The 13,895-nt window shown below is 40.0% G+C and overlaps 1 protein-coding gene across 5 annotated transcripts in view; it reads left to right on the top strand.

Annotated features, from left to right (window-relative positions):
- SUGCT (succinyl-CoA:glutarate-CoA transferase) overlaps positions 1–13,895 on the top strand; it is a 337,147-nt gene that overhangs the window by 14,098 nt on the left and 309,154 nt on the right. For all 5 annotated transcript variants that reach the window (XM_081932604.1, XM_081932608.1, XM_081932606.1 and 2 more), the window contains exons 4-6: positions 188–273; positions 514–564; positions 11,732–11,852. In XM_081932604.1, coding sequence (XP_081788730.1) covers positions 188–273; positions 514–564; positions 11,732–11,852 — 258 coding nt within the window. The remainder of the gene's footprint in view (positions 1–187; positions 274–513; positions 565–11,731; positions 11,853–13,895) is intronic.

Below are 13,895 nucleotides of genomic sequence, written 5' to 3'. Positions count from 1 at the left end.
GTCAATGTAAAAATTTTATGCAGCCATAGTTTTCAGTACTAAAACTTCAGACATTTGAAAATAATATTTTTATACACTACTAAATGATTTAAAGACCATAATTTAAGATGGAATTGGGATAGCAATGTGATTTGTAGTCGCATCAGTATACAGAATGTTGCTAGAAATCTGTCATTCTTACTTTTAGGATCGGGGGATGATACTCGATCCTGGGGACCACCATTTGTTGGAACTGAAAGTGTTTATTTTCTCAGTGTAAATAGAAATAAAAAGGTAATTAAAAGTTTTCCTTGTAATGCTAAACATTTTAAAACATTCAGTTCATTGGTTCTACTTAGTTCCTGTTGCATATGCATATACACAGCATTGTTAAAGATGAAAGAGCTATATGATTGACTCTTTCTTTCATTAATGTTCTAAGTGGATTTTCCCCCCAATAATGTTCTGAGTTGATAACTGAATAGAAAGTTGTTTTTATATTACTAAGAGAATTACATTTTTCCTTTTTATTAGAGTATAGCTGTTAATATGAAGAAGGCCAAGGGAGCAAAGATAATTAAAGAGGTGAGTTTAAACTGAAAAATAAATCTTTATCAAAGGAAAATACTCATGTTGTAAAATATGCAATAGATATTTGAGGGAGAGGTTGTCATTTAATGACAGAATATAGGTTTTGCTAATAAGTACTCATTCAATCTGTGTCATCTCCATCTCTAAAGTATTAGTGTTTCTACCAATCACTCTAGATTTCCTAAACTAGATAGATTAATGGTTTTCTAAATTTAAGCAATTTCCCTGTATTCCATATCAAGGATGGATAACATATACTTTCTGGTATTCAGAAATAAGCTCCATCGAGTTGAATTGGGTTTATTCCCAAGTAAGAATTGTAATAACATTGTGGTCTATTATTAGGAATATTTTTTTCTCCCCAACTTTCAAGAAAGTTATTTAGTGATTGCTGTTGTTTCAGTCAATTATAGTAATAGACAATCATGATTAAATAGTACAGAGGTTTCTTTTTGTTATTCTAACAACTTCTAACCACTGATATCTGCAAGCTATTAAACATTTAGTACGTGTTGAACAATAGGAATTATCAAAATTACCGTGCTAGTGGGACATCCAAGAAAGACAAGCATACTGGAACACAAAAAACAACACACAAGGTTCTCCATAATAATGAATCACTTTCCCGGATGCCATTTTGGATTTTAACTGAATTTAACAACCAGCATGCAAAATTGTTGAAAAATTAAGAACTATCTCTTGCAAGCTGCTAAGAGCCACTTCCAGCACACCATTGATTATAGGAATTGATATTCTATAATTTCTGTAAAAGAAACCTGAAATAGGGAAGTCTACCATATAAGATATAACATTATGATAGTAGAAGTTTAGAAACTCTGGTACAATCCAGAAAAAAAGTTTTGGAAATTAACGGACTATGAATTATTGATACTGAAATGCTACTGTATTTATTTTAGGACTGTACCAGGTGTGGGTTCCTGCCAGTTCTAACCTCTTATAGAAGAGGTTCCACAAATCTACTGTGCTGTTTAGAACCAGTTCCAGCTCCCTCCCCCCACCCATCTACACCACGCTTGCCCCACCCGCCGCTCACTGATTGGCTGGCTCACCAATCACCCTGCCCACCTCTAAGAGTCCTATCTAAACCTTAAAGTCTTAAAGCTGTCAAGTTTGAACATCCCTGGGGGATTTTTTCTAAAAGGTTAGGGGTGCAAGAGTCTTGTAACTTGACAGCTTTAAGACTTGCACACTTCAATGCCAGAGTTCCTGAGCCAACATGGCTGGAGGAGGAATTCTGGGAGTTGAAGTCCACAAGTCTTAAAGTTGTCAAATTTGAACACCCCTGGTTTTTTTTTTCTAAAGGTTTAGGGGTGCAAGGGTCTTGTAACTTGACAGCTTTAAGACTTGCGTGCTTCAAATGCCAGAGTTTCAGAGCCAACATTTTGGTTGCTAAGCAAGAGTGTTGTTAAGTGAGTTCCACCACATTTTACAAGTTGGCCACGCCCACCCAGTCACCTGGCTGGCAAGCCACTCCCACTTGGTCACCTGGCTGGCAAGCCACTCCCACAAAGCAGGCCACACCTACAGAAGAGGTTCTACAAAAATTTGAAACCCACCACCAGACTGTACATATTTGTTTCATAATAGGTTTCCAGAATTCCATGAATTCTATACATATTTTCTTGGAAATACAGCTCATGGCACTTATTCCAAGTATACTTGCCTAGGATTCATTAACATGTCACTAGGACTGCTTTTGGAGGAAGTACAACTGTATTGGAAGCTGCTGCTTTAATTTTGTATCCAAGCACAATAACTGAAACTTAAGCAGGATTAAAGATAGTCCTCAAGGTACACACCTAATGGAGCCTGCCCATTAGGTTCATAAGTCAAAAAAGTCATCAAATGAATCAGACTCAATTTTACGAATTTTTAAAATCAAATTCATTAATTGAATCAAATGACTCATTAAATAAACAAAAATCTGACTTACTATTTCCTCTGATTCATTACTTGATCACTGCCATCAGTAACTGAACTGAGTGGCTTGCCAGCTGCCCATCAGCTGTTTCTGGCTGAGGAACTAAATTGCCTCCAAGCGGACTTGCAGTGCTCTCTATTTGCAGTTGCTTTTTTAAAAAAACCATTTGCTGCTAGTCAGTTCAAGCCTCTTCAGACAGCTGAGATGGGTGGGGCCATAATTTACAGAACTTTCGATTGTAGTTGCTTTAAAAAAAACCACTTGCCACTAATTAAGAATCTCCAGCCAGAGGGTGGTGGGGGTGGTATTTACAGAACTCTCAACTTGCAACAGTAAGAGAGATGGAACGGATGTTGAGGTCATCTAGTCTAACCTACTGCTTTCACAAGAGAGTGTTTCTGATAAATGCCTATCCAGTCTCTTCTTAAAAGCTCCCAGTGATGGGGCACCCACAACTTCTGGAGGTAATTTAAATTTAAAGCCTACAAACTACAGTAATATTCACAAATCTCCAAATAAAAGCAAGGAACCACAGCATTATAGAATGCTTTGTGAGGTTGCTGGCTAGCATTTCTACAAACAGTTTCAAGGCAAACAAACTTTATCTTTGCAAAGTACTGCACTTACAAACACAATAATTTGCAAAGTATAGTACTTAAAAAGTAGAGTAGTTCCCAAAGTGCTTACAAACAATAGAGTACTATAGAATGGCAAAAATAATATTTTAAAATACTTACAGAAGCAATTCTAGCACTCAATTCACACTATCCTGAAGCCCACACAGCATCCAAAACCCCCCAAAACAAACTTGGTTCTGGGATGACTACAAAAATCACCAGATTTTATTTGGCCATTAGATCAGGGAGAAAAACAACAACAAAAATGGCTTCGGAACACCAAATTGCACAGGCAAGTCACAGAGTTAAAAATGGTGGCTGTTGCAGTAGTGACTGAATCCAAGTCACAAGGCTTCAGAGGCCTGTTTTTGATCTCAGTTTTGAATTTCTAACATAAGTATCCTTTCTGAATAAAATTCGCTAAATGAACATTTGAAGGGGGGGATTACCTGTACTTTCCTCTATTGGTGCCGGAATTAATTCTGAATAATTGTGTATAGATTTTTATTTCATAAACTATGAATGTTTTTATTCTGTTATATAAAGATGACATTCACTTTAATGAGCTGTAGAATCTAGAGAAGAAGTGGGCTGCTTTAATGAACAAGACAGACCCTGTGCTTGCCTGAATCTGATACATTTTTCAGAATCATTTTTAAAGCATGCTCAGCCACAGGAAAGTTACAATTAACAAGTTGATGCTTTGCTGAAGTGGTCCTGGTGGGAAGATTTTGAAATTAATGGAGAAATCTCAATTTAATAGACTAATTGAGGGAATAAGGTTATTATCTTTTAAATTGCAGATAATTTTATGCATGCCTGTGTATGTTATTTGAATAAATGCTATCACCATACAAATTTACAACTGCTGTGATGATATAACATTAACATAAATTTCACTATCTTAACCTGAACACATTGGACGTAATAGACTTTCTTTTCGTTGGTGGTGGTGTGGAATCCAGATAGCAGTTTGGTTCAAAGTATCTCGGGTCTGTTAAATTGTATTCTTTTGACTTAGTGTAGCTTATCCTCTACAATTAAAGAAATAAGAATAATGACACATGTTTTTCTATGAATCTCCTTTATAAGAATAGTAATCATAACTTTATATCATAACTATTTATTGAACATAATAACTAATATGGTATACCATATCTGAATCCAGTCATTCTTAGTAAAGTGACTAGCTTGTGTGCCATTGTCTGTGTTACAAGATAGCACTTAAAAATATTTGAATGAGTCAGTTACTTAGTGGCTTTGGTAAATATAGATAACTTAAATAAAACACATATTACTCGTAAGATATGTTCTTGCCTGAGATTTTCTCACTTACCAAAACTATTGCTAAGATTGAACTAATCTGAACAGAGATGGGCAACAAAAATGGTGCAAAGTCTGAGGGACAAAAGAATCAGGAGAGGTTGGAGGAACTAAAATGTACAACCTGGAGGACAGAATGGAAATTGGGGACATGACTGAAACATTTAAAAATATTAATTTGATGTGAATAAGGTTCTAGAGGGCAGTATTTCAATATTAAACAAAAATCAAGAACATGGGCAAAACCTCAAACTGATAATTACTTTTTCTTTCAAAGTTTTCTGTTAGTGTAAATAAGCACAATAAATTAATGTGAGAATGAAGATACTATTTCTAAAAAAAAGATTTATGCATAATGAGGAAGTTAAAACTTCATGGGTTTTTGTCTGGCTATAATAGAAAGAAAATACAGTACTTTTTAACTGATTGCTGTATAATGGTCTGGATGGGAACTAATTATGGAAAGCAGTTTATCACTAAATAGATTGTGCCCATCCAAAACTTTGTCAGTCACTAATGTTCAGACATTAAAGGAAAAAAAATGCCTTTAGTACATCCTGAGTGGCTACCCAACTAACTCCAAAATTTACAATAATGTCTATATATTTTTTGCACTACAAGCCACACAGGACCATTAGACGCACATTAACTTTAGAGGAGGAAAACATATCTTTCAGAGAACCTGGAGCATCGGGGAACTGCCAGAGGACTGGAAAAGAACTGATTAGGTTCCCATCTTCAAAAAAAGAAAAAAAAATAGATCCAGGAAATACAGACCTATCAGCCTGACCTCAATACAGGAAAGATTCTGGAAAAGATAATCAAGCAATGAATTAGCAAACACCTAGAAGTAAACAAAGTAATAGCCAAAAGCCAACATGGGTTTGTCAAAAACAGATCATGCCAGATTAATCTTATTACATTCTTTGACTGACAAAATTAGTGGACCAGAGAAATGTGGTCAATATAGTTTACTTGGAATTCAGTAAGGTATTTGATAAGGTAGACCATAATGTGGGTTAGACAGCATCACCACCAGATGGATTCGTAACTGGCTGACCAACCGCACGCAACGTGTAGTCCTCAATGGAACTTCATCTACATGGAGGGAAGTATGCAGTGGAGTACCCCAAGGCTCTGTTTTAGGCCCAGTACTCTTCAACATCTTCATCAATGATTTGGATGCGGGAATGAATGGGGAACTCATCAAATTTGTAGATGACACCAAGCTGGCAGAAATAGCCAACACTCCAGAAGATAAAATGAAATTCAATGGTGAAAAGAATAAACTTCTTCATTTAGGCAAGAAAAATGAAATGCACAGATACAGTATAGGTGGTACTTTGCTCAATAGTAGTAACTGTGAGAGGGATCTTGGAGTCCTAGTGGACAACCATTTAAATATGAGCCAGCAGTGTGCGGCAGCTGCCAAAAAAGCCAACACAGTTCTAGGCTACATAAACAGAGGGATAGACTCAAGATCACGTGAGGTGTTAATACCACTTTATAATGTCTTGGTAAGGCCACTCTTGGAATACTGCATTCAGTTTTGGTTGCCACCAGTGACGTGCGGTGAGGTTTATGACTGGTGAGGCTCTGACACAGTGCTGGGTTTCAAATATTTTTAGACTTGTGGACTTCAACTCCCAGAATTCCACAGCCAGGCATGCTCAGTTCCAATTTAAAGCGACAGCATTTGTTTTTCTCCTTTGCTCCTTCTTTCTTTTTCTTTTTCTTCTCCTTCCCCTCCTTCCTCCCTCTCTCCCTTCCTCCCCCTCTCTCAACACACACACACACACACACACACACACACACACACACACACACACAGAAGTTGGATTGGACTATCTCTCCTACCCCTTCCCTCTCTCACTCACTCTCAAACAAACCCTCCCACACACAAAAGTTGGATTGGATATCTTTTCCAGTGGCTTGAAAGCAGCTCCTCTGCCATCCCCCCCCATTCCCCTGCTGCCTTTCCCAAACACCTCCACCATTGCAAATGCAGCCTGCTGTCTGGGTGGGAAATGCTGGAACACAATAAAGCCCACCCACCACCTCCTGCTGGCAGGCTGGGGTGAGAGGAGAGGCATAGAAGCTGGAGGGGAGCCGAGCCTTCCAAAAGAAAGAGGCTGGGGGGGGAAGTGTGTGTACTACAGCATGGCTCTTTGCCTGGCTTCCTGCCTCCTGTGGTCTCCTCAGTGCTCGCTTGTGCTCTCCCTCCCCAAGTGTAGTTTGATTGCAGGTGGAGCCACGTTGCCTTTTCAAACTTGTAATCAGTGAAGCTGGGCTATATTTTAATATAGTTTTATCCAGCTGTGTGTGTGAGAGAGAGAAATGAATGGGGGCCTGGGGAAGAAGTCACTACACTTGGGGAGGGAGAGCACCAGTGAGGTTAAGCAGAGTTGATTGCAGGTGGAGCCACGTTGCCTTTTCAAACTTGTAATCAGTGAAGCTGGGCTAGATTTTTATATAGTTTTATCCAGCTGTGTGTGTGAGAGAGAGAAATGAATGGGGGCCTGGGGAGGAAGTCACTACACTTGGGGAGGGAGAGCACCAGTGAGGTTAAGCAGAGTAATCCACGGTGAGGCAGCAACTAGCTCAGCTTTTTCCTTTTACTTTTTTTTTCATGATGAGAGTGGTGAGGCTGTGCCTCACCTGCCTCACCTGACTGCACGTCACTGGTTGCCACGATGTAGAAAAGATGCGGAGACTCTAGAAAGAGTGAAGAGAAGAGCAACAAAGATGATTAGGGGACTGGTGACTAAAACATATGAAGAACGGTTGCAGGAACTGGGTATGTCTAGTTTAATGAAATGAAGGACTAGGGGAGACATGATAGCAGTGTGCAATATCTCAGGGGTTGCCACAAAGAAGAGGGAGTCAAACTATTCTCCAAGGCACCTGAGGGTAGAACAAGAAGCAATGGGTGGAAACTAATCAAGAGAGAAGCAACTTAGAACAGGAGAAATTTCCTGACAGTTAGAACAATTAATCAGTGGAACAGCTTGCCTCCAGAAGTTTTGAATGCCCCAACACTGGAAGTCTTTAGGAAGGTGTTGGATAGCCATTTGTCTGAAATGGTATAGGGTTTCCTGCCTAGGCAGGGGGTTGGACTAGAGACCTCCAAGGTCCCTTCCAACTCTGCTATTGTATTCTATTGTATTGATATTGTAGTATATTGTATTCTATTGTATTGAAGAAAAAAATCTGCCTCTGCCTCCCGGCATCCATCTGGTATTCATCTGGCTAGCGTCTTTGCAGCAAATAGCAAACAGCCTGGTCAGCTTCAGCATGTTATCGCAGCCACAGCATGTGACTTGGCAGGGATCCGCTCCATTGCGCTCACCACCGGTCAGCTGAGCCGAACTGCTGCCTCCGCTGGGAAATGCTGGATGGTTGGATCAGCCCCTTGGAATACCACCAATCAGCTGTTCTAGGTGGCGGGAATTGCTTCCGCCGCCTATCATTGCCACCTGCCACCACCATTCTCCATTGATTGCTGCCGCTACCAATTGCTGGCAATGGCAGCGATTGGTGATGATAAACGACGGTGGTGATTGGCGATAGTGATCCCTGCCACCTAGAACAACTCATTGGCACTATTCCAGGAGGCCGATCCAACCTTCAATTAGCTGCTTGGCAACAAAGGCTCCTGTGTTCCATAGTGGCGGGGAACAGTGACAGTGAAGATAGGCATAGGCAGCAGTGCATCAATCCCCCTCCCCTCGCCGCAATATTCACTCTATAAGACACACAGAAATTTCCACCCACTTTTTTTTTGGGGGGGGAGTGCAATTTATAGTGTGAAAAATACGGTAGGTTAAGTCTACCAGTAAAAAAAGAATACCATTATAATTGTAATTATAATTAGGCATAGTGTCTTTAAAAAGTGATGTGATGATAATAAAGGGTACTTTTTGAAATCACTCAACATTTCTCTCCATTACATTCTTTAGAATTAGAATTCTTTATTGGCCAAGTGTGATTGGACACGCAAGGAATTTGTCTTTGGTGCATAAACATCTCCTTCCACATTGTCATTTTAGGGAAACATTTTTGTCATGAAACTAAAATTATTTTTTATTATTGGCTGGATAGAAACCACAACTAAAGTTGAAATTGAAAAGAAGGGCAGTTCCTATTTTTGACCCAATGATAGATTGGCTTTATGGAAGGATATTAACTCTGGTGAATATGGCCACAACCAATAGGGATTAAAATGTATTCATTTTGAGAAGCAATCCCCAACACATTTTCCCATGACTCATAACACACATTCATTCTTCCCCTTTCTCCTATTCTTCCACAGGGAGACCAAAATAATACTGTGAAAACAGATTGATCTTATGTTAATTGACTGGTTTTAGTTGGTATATGTCTTTATTCACCCATGTGTAATATTTTTCTGCAACATTGTGGAATAAAGGATTATAGCTGTTCTCAGTTTTATAATAGCAACTGTTCTTGAAAATACCTTGCAGCTTCAGTGATATCAGTGGAGACTTTTTCAGGCATCATGAAATTAAGAGAATGTTCTCTAAGCTGCTGCATACTTGAACTATGGATTAGAAATTGTGTATGTCTTGGTTCCATAATCATAGATTAAATGTGATTATTACAAAGTAAAGAAATATTTTGAATGAGCAAAACAGGCAGCTCTGTTAGGCTCTTCTTATTCTTGAGTTTCAGTTTCAGAACTGATACTTTAATAATTGGATGCTGTGTTTTATTTCTTTTCCCCTCCCTTCCCCTCCCCACTCCACTTTCCACCTCATGTTATCTTTGTCACTTTTCCCACTTTGTTACTTAATTTGTGGACAGGAATTATGTTTTAAAATCAATTGCATGAAAGATCCTTTGGGAATATTTTTGACAAAGACATCAGAAAATATTTTAGAATAAATAAAAACAACAACAACAACAATAATAAAATTTCACAAACTGACTACCAACAATGCCATGACCGAGTTGCTAAAATCATTCACTGGAAACTGTGCCAGAAGTTTGGATTTGAGTACAGCAAAAACCACTGGGAACATCAGGTTGAGAAGAATGAAAAAGTCAAGATCTTGTGGGATTTCAGAATTCAGATTGACAGCAATTGGCCCACAATACACCTGATATAACAATAGATGAAAAGAAAAAGTTTGGTTCATTGCAATACCTGGTGATGCGCGAATTGAAGATAAGCAGCAAGAAAAAAATCACAAAGTACCAGGACTTGCCAATTGAAGTTGAGCAAATGTGGAAAAAGAAATTGTATGTTGTCCCGATTGTAATTGGAGCCCTTAGAGCAATACCTAAAGGGCTACCTCGCTATTTGGAAATTCTAAATTTATTGGACTTGAACATTCTGATTCTACAAAAAACCAACTTACTTGGAACAGCTTATATCCTCCGACATTATCTGTTGAGCTACCAACCAGCTCCAAAGGCTGTGAATCTCACCAAAGATTAACCAAATAAGAACAACTACAACAGCAACAACAACAGTAATAATTTGATAATTATAAGGAAATAATTCTCAAACAGATTTTTAACTTTCGCTAGTGTTGAAATCAAGATTCTTTCTGATCTATCTAAATCATTCTGTGGTTCATTCAGATCCATTTTCTACTGCTGAAAATCAGTTGAATATTTCACTGAATAATAATAACCAATGACCAATTTGAAGACTTTACTACAAAATTCATCTCTAAAGCACTTGCCATATCAGCTATATAATTGGGTTCTATAGAACACATATATGCTAAAATTGTCTTGTTTACTGAGCTTTTAAATTACCGTTTTTAAATTTTTCAGACTATAAGAGCAAAGAAATATGGTAGCTGCAATAGCAATAAGCACTGCAACAGATCCGGGCAGATGAGGGAGGGGTGGAGGAAGGGAAGAGGACCCATCTGCTCTCCATGAAGGCTTTTCACAGGATGCTAGATCTCCACTTTCTCTCTGAAAAAAGTTATTGGCATAGTTGGGATGTTGGTGAGTGGAAGAACCGTGTGTTGGAAAACTTCGGAATGCAGCCTGGCAGGATCTAGCATCCTGAGAAAAGTCTTGGTGGAGAGCAAATTGGCCCTCTTCCCTTCCTCCACTCCCCGCCATCCGCCTGGATCTGTCATGCACTGCTTATTACTATTGCTGCTATTGTGCCCAGGTACCGTATCTCTTTGCTGCATGACAAATCCGGGCGGATGGAGGGGGTGGAGGAAGGGAAGAAGATCAATCTGCTCTCCACAAAGGCTTTACTCAGGATGCTAGATCTCCACTTTCTCTCCAGAAAAACTATTGGCATCGTCGGGATCTTGGCTAGTGGAAGAATTGCATGATGGAAAGAAAACTTCGGAATGTAGCCTGGCACCAGCTTTTGCCATGAGACTAAGGCAGCGGGGTTGCGAAGAGGGCTGTGAACAAGCCCGGTTGTTCAAGGAGGCAACCGGGTTGTTTTCTTTGGGCTTCCTTTTTGCCGCTCAGGTGCTGCTGTGAAGAACCATTAATCCAAATGGAAGGGATCCCCAATCCTCCTTGCCCAATGGGCTATTCCTGGTTGAGTGGGGCAGTGATAGCCCTTCAGCACCCCACACGCATCTTTCCCTCCTTGCTGAAGAGAAGAAGCGAACCAATTGCCGCTCCTTGGGTGAAGTAGTTTTGCATCGCTGCTGATCAGAGGGAAGGGGGGAAAAGCATGAAGAGAGATGTTTAGTCTTGCCCTGCTATGGGAGGGGTAGAGAAAAGTGGATTTGAGATCGCTAAAAGCCTTATCCTTTAGAAAGATCGAGCCCATCCAGAGTTGCGGAAAACCCACAGCACAGTGTATCAGCCTCCTCCGTGCCCCCTGCCTTCCCTCCGGGCTTTAAAATCACAGCACAATCTCTCCCACTCCCACAAGTGGAAATCATCCTGTGTCAGCAATTTAGGGAACCTGCCTTTACTCGAGGCTAAGCCTGCCTGTTTCAAGTGGTCGAGGACATTCACTATGTGGCAGGTGGGAGTTTTCTTAAGTCAGGCGGCAGTTCCTTTTTAGCTGCAGCTCAGGAAGCTGGTGGGAACTGCATGTGGATCATCCCTCAAGAGAAACAGGATGCATGGGCAGGGTTTCTGGAGGCCAAAAATGCTGTATATGGTGTATAAGACGCACCAACATTTCCACTCTCTTTTAGGGGGGAAATGGTGCGTCTTATACTCTGAAAAATATGGTATATTTATGGTGTTTTTTTTTGTTCTTGCTGCATGCTTGGAAATTTGTTAAGAGTCTGATTCTTTTCCATTTAAATTTTAGCTAGCAGCTGTCTGTGATGTCCTTGTGGAAAACTATATCCCTGGAAAACTGGCTGGAATGGGTCTGGGTTATGATGACATCAACAAAGTTGCTCCTCATATTATTTACTGCTCAATAACAGGTATTTTAACTTCAGTGGTACCATATTCTGTCATTAGCTTTATTTTCTTTGGTATTTTATATGCTCCTTTTATTTTTCATTCTTGTTATGAAAAGTGAGGTGATACTCCATTCATTATTCCCAGAATGTCAAATGCAGGTAAGAACAGGGAAATATAAATACATTTTAAACTATAAACTATTTTTAAAGTATGGTCTTAGACCAAATTCATATTATAACAAATTGTTCATATTGTTATAATATGATATTTTTAGATATTTAGCATCTTGTTTCATGGGAATATTAAAGACTTTCTTTAGGACTGATGCTATAGAGCAGGGGTCCTCAACCTTTTTAAACGGAGCCAATTTACAGTCCCTCAATCTGTTGGGAAGGGTAGACTGGCTGTGTGGGTGTGGCTAGGTGGTCATGTGACTTGGTGGGCATGGCCAATTTAACAGTCCATGCCTTTTTTTTTCTAGATCATTTTTTCAGTTTAGGAGTGTAGTGGTCCACTTCAGGAAATTCAGTTTTGCAGCAATTCTTCTCAGCCCCAATGAGCTTGAGAAATCTCTCTGTGTCTCCCTCCATCTCTCTCTCTCTCTCTCTCTCTCTCTCTCTCTCTCTCTCTCTCCCCTCTTTCTCTTTCCCTCCCCCCCCCTATCTTCAGGAAACAAGTGAAGGTGAAAAGCAGGCCGGTTTTGCCTGGTTTTTTTGGCCTCCTTTAAGCCCCTCCACCTCCAGAAGCATTCTGCAGACCAAAACCAGGCAAAAATGGCTCATTTTTCACCCAGTTTTGGGGCTCCTTTCACCTCCTCCACCTCGAAAAACGTTCTGTAGATCAAAACAGTAAACAGTAAAGGTTTTACCTTTGAGTTCCAGTCTGCGGGGCTCCTGAAGGGTAAATCCTGTGCTCGGCCAGAGTCCTGAGGGGCGACGTGAGTGGGCAATCTCGTGGTCTTGTGGGGGCCAGATTAATTCCTTCGGTGAGGCCGTAGTTTGAGGACCCATGATATTAAAGAGCCAAGGGGGCAAGTGGTTAGAGTGCAGTACTTCAGGCTATTTCAGCTGCCTGCTAGCTGCAGTTCGGCAGTTCAATCTCACCAGCTCAAGGTTGACTCAGCCTTCCACCCTTCCAAGGTGGGTAAAATGAGGTCCCAGATTGTTGGGGGCAATAGGATGACTCTGTAAACCGCTTAGAGAGGGCTGTAAAAGCACTATGAAGTGGTAAATAAGTCTAAGTGCTATTACTAGAATGGGAGAATCCTTGTTCGTATAAATTAGATTGCTCATATATGTCACGATGTTAAAAAGTTTGCTAGGCCTGAACTGCCTAAACTGACATTCAAGAGTTAAACTAAGAAAGCTTTATTGCGCAGGTCATAAAACAAAATGTTATCTGAAAGTGATTTATTGCGCACGCGTTACACATTCCAAAATTCCTCTCTTCTTTGTTCGGCAGCCAACTTTGGCAGACGTAGCTTTCATTATCAAAATGTAACCATTAGTTATTTTCTGTTTCATTTACTTTTATTATTTTCGTATTAAAGTTTGTTTATTAATTAGAATACTTAAAGACTTTTATTTTTCTCATCTCAAAAGATATGCGGAAGGGAATCAGCCACGGTCCATTGATCTCAGATTTCCCAGGGCATTTTTTTTTCCCCTGACAACTTGGTAGCAGAGGTTGGCTGTAGCTGAGATGGCTACAATTTATGGCTGTATTTTCCCTTCATGCTATCTAAAGATAACCGACTAAGGCTAATTAGCCATGTCAAAGAAGAGAAAGAAAAGAAAAAAACACGGACATGGAAAGCGCTCGAAAGAATCCATTCCCTCAGACACAGAGGAGCAAGATTCTTCAGGTGCCGAGCCAGATGTGGGGGAAGGAGTTACAGAAGGCAAGATCTACGGACTGAGGTCAGTAAATCTTCCTCATTATCAAGATACAATTAACGAACGGCAAAAGTCTAAACGGCAACTGCCGGCAGAGAAAAAATCCTCCCACGCAGAAAGCAAAGTTTATGAAATCTCCCCAGATGATGAGCAAGAAATGCAAAGCTA

This window comes from Natrix helvetica (assembly GCF_964273705.1).
Source record: "Natrix helvetica genome assembly, chromosome: Z".
Taxonomy (NCBI): Eukaryota; Metazoa; Chordata; class Lepidosauria; order Squamata; family Natricidae; genus Natrix; species Natrix helvetica.
This window is presented reverse-complemented; position numbering and strand designations above follow the sequence as displayed.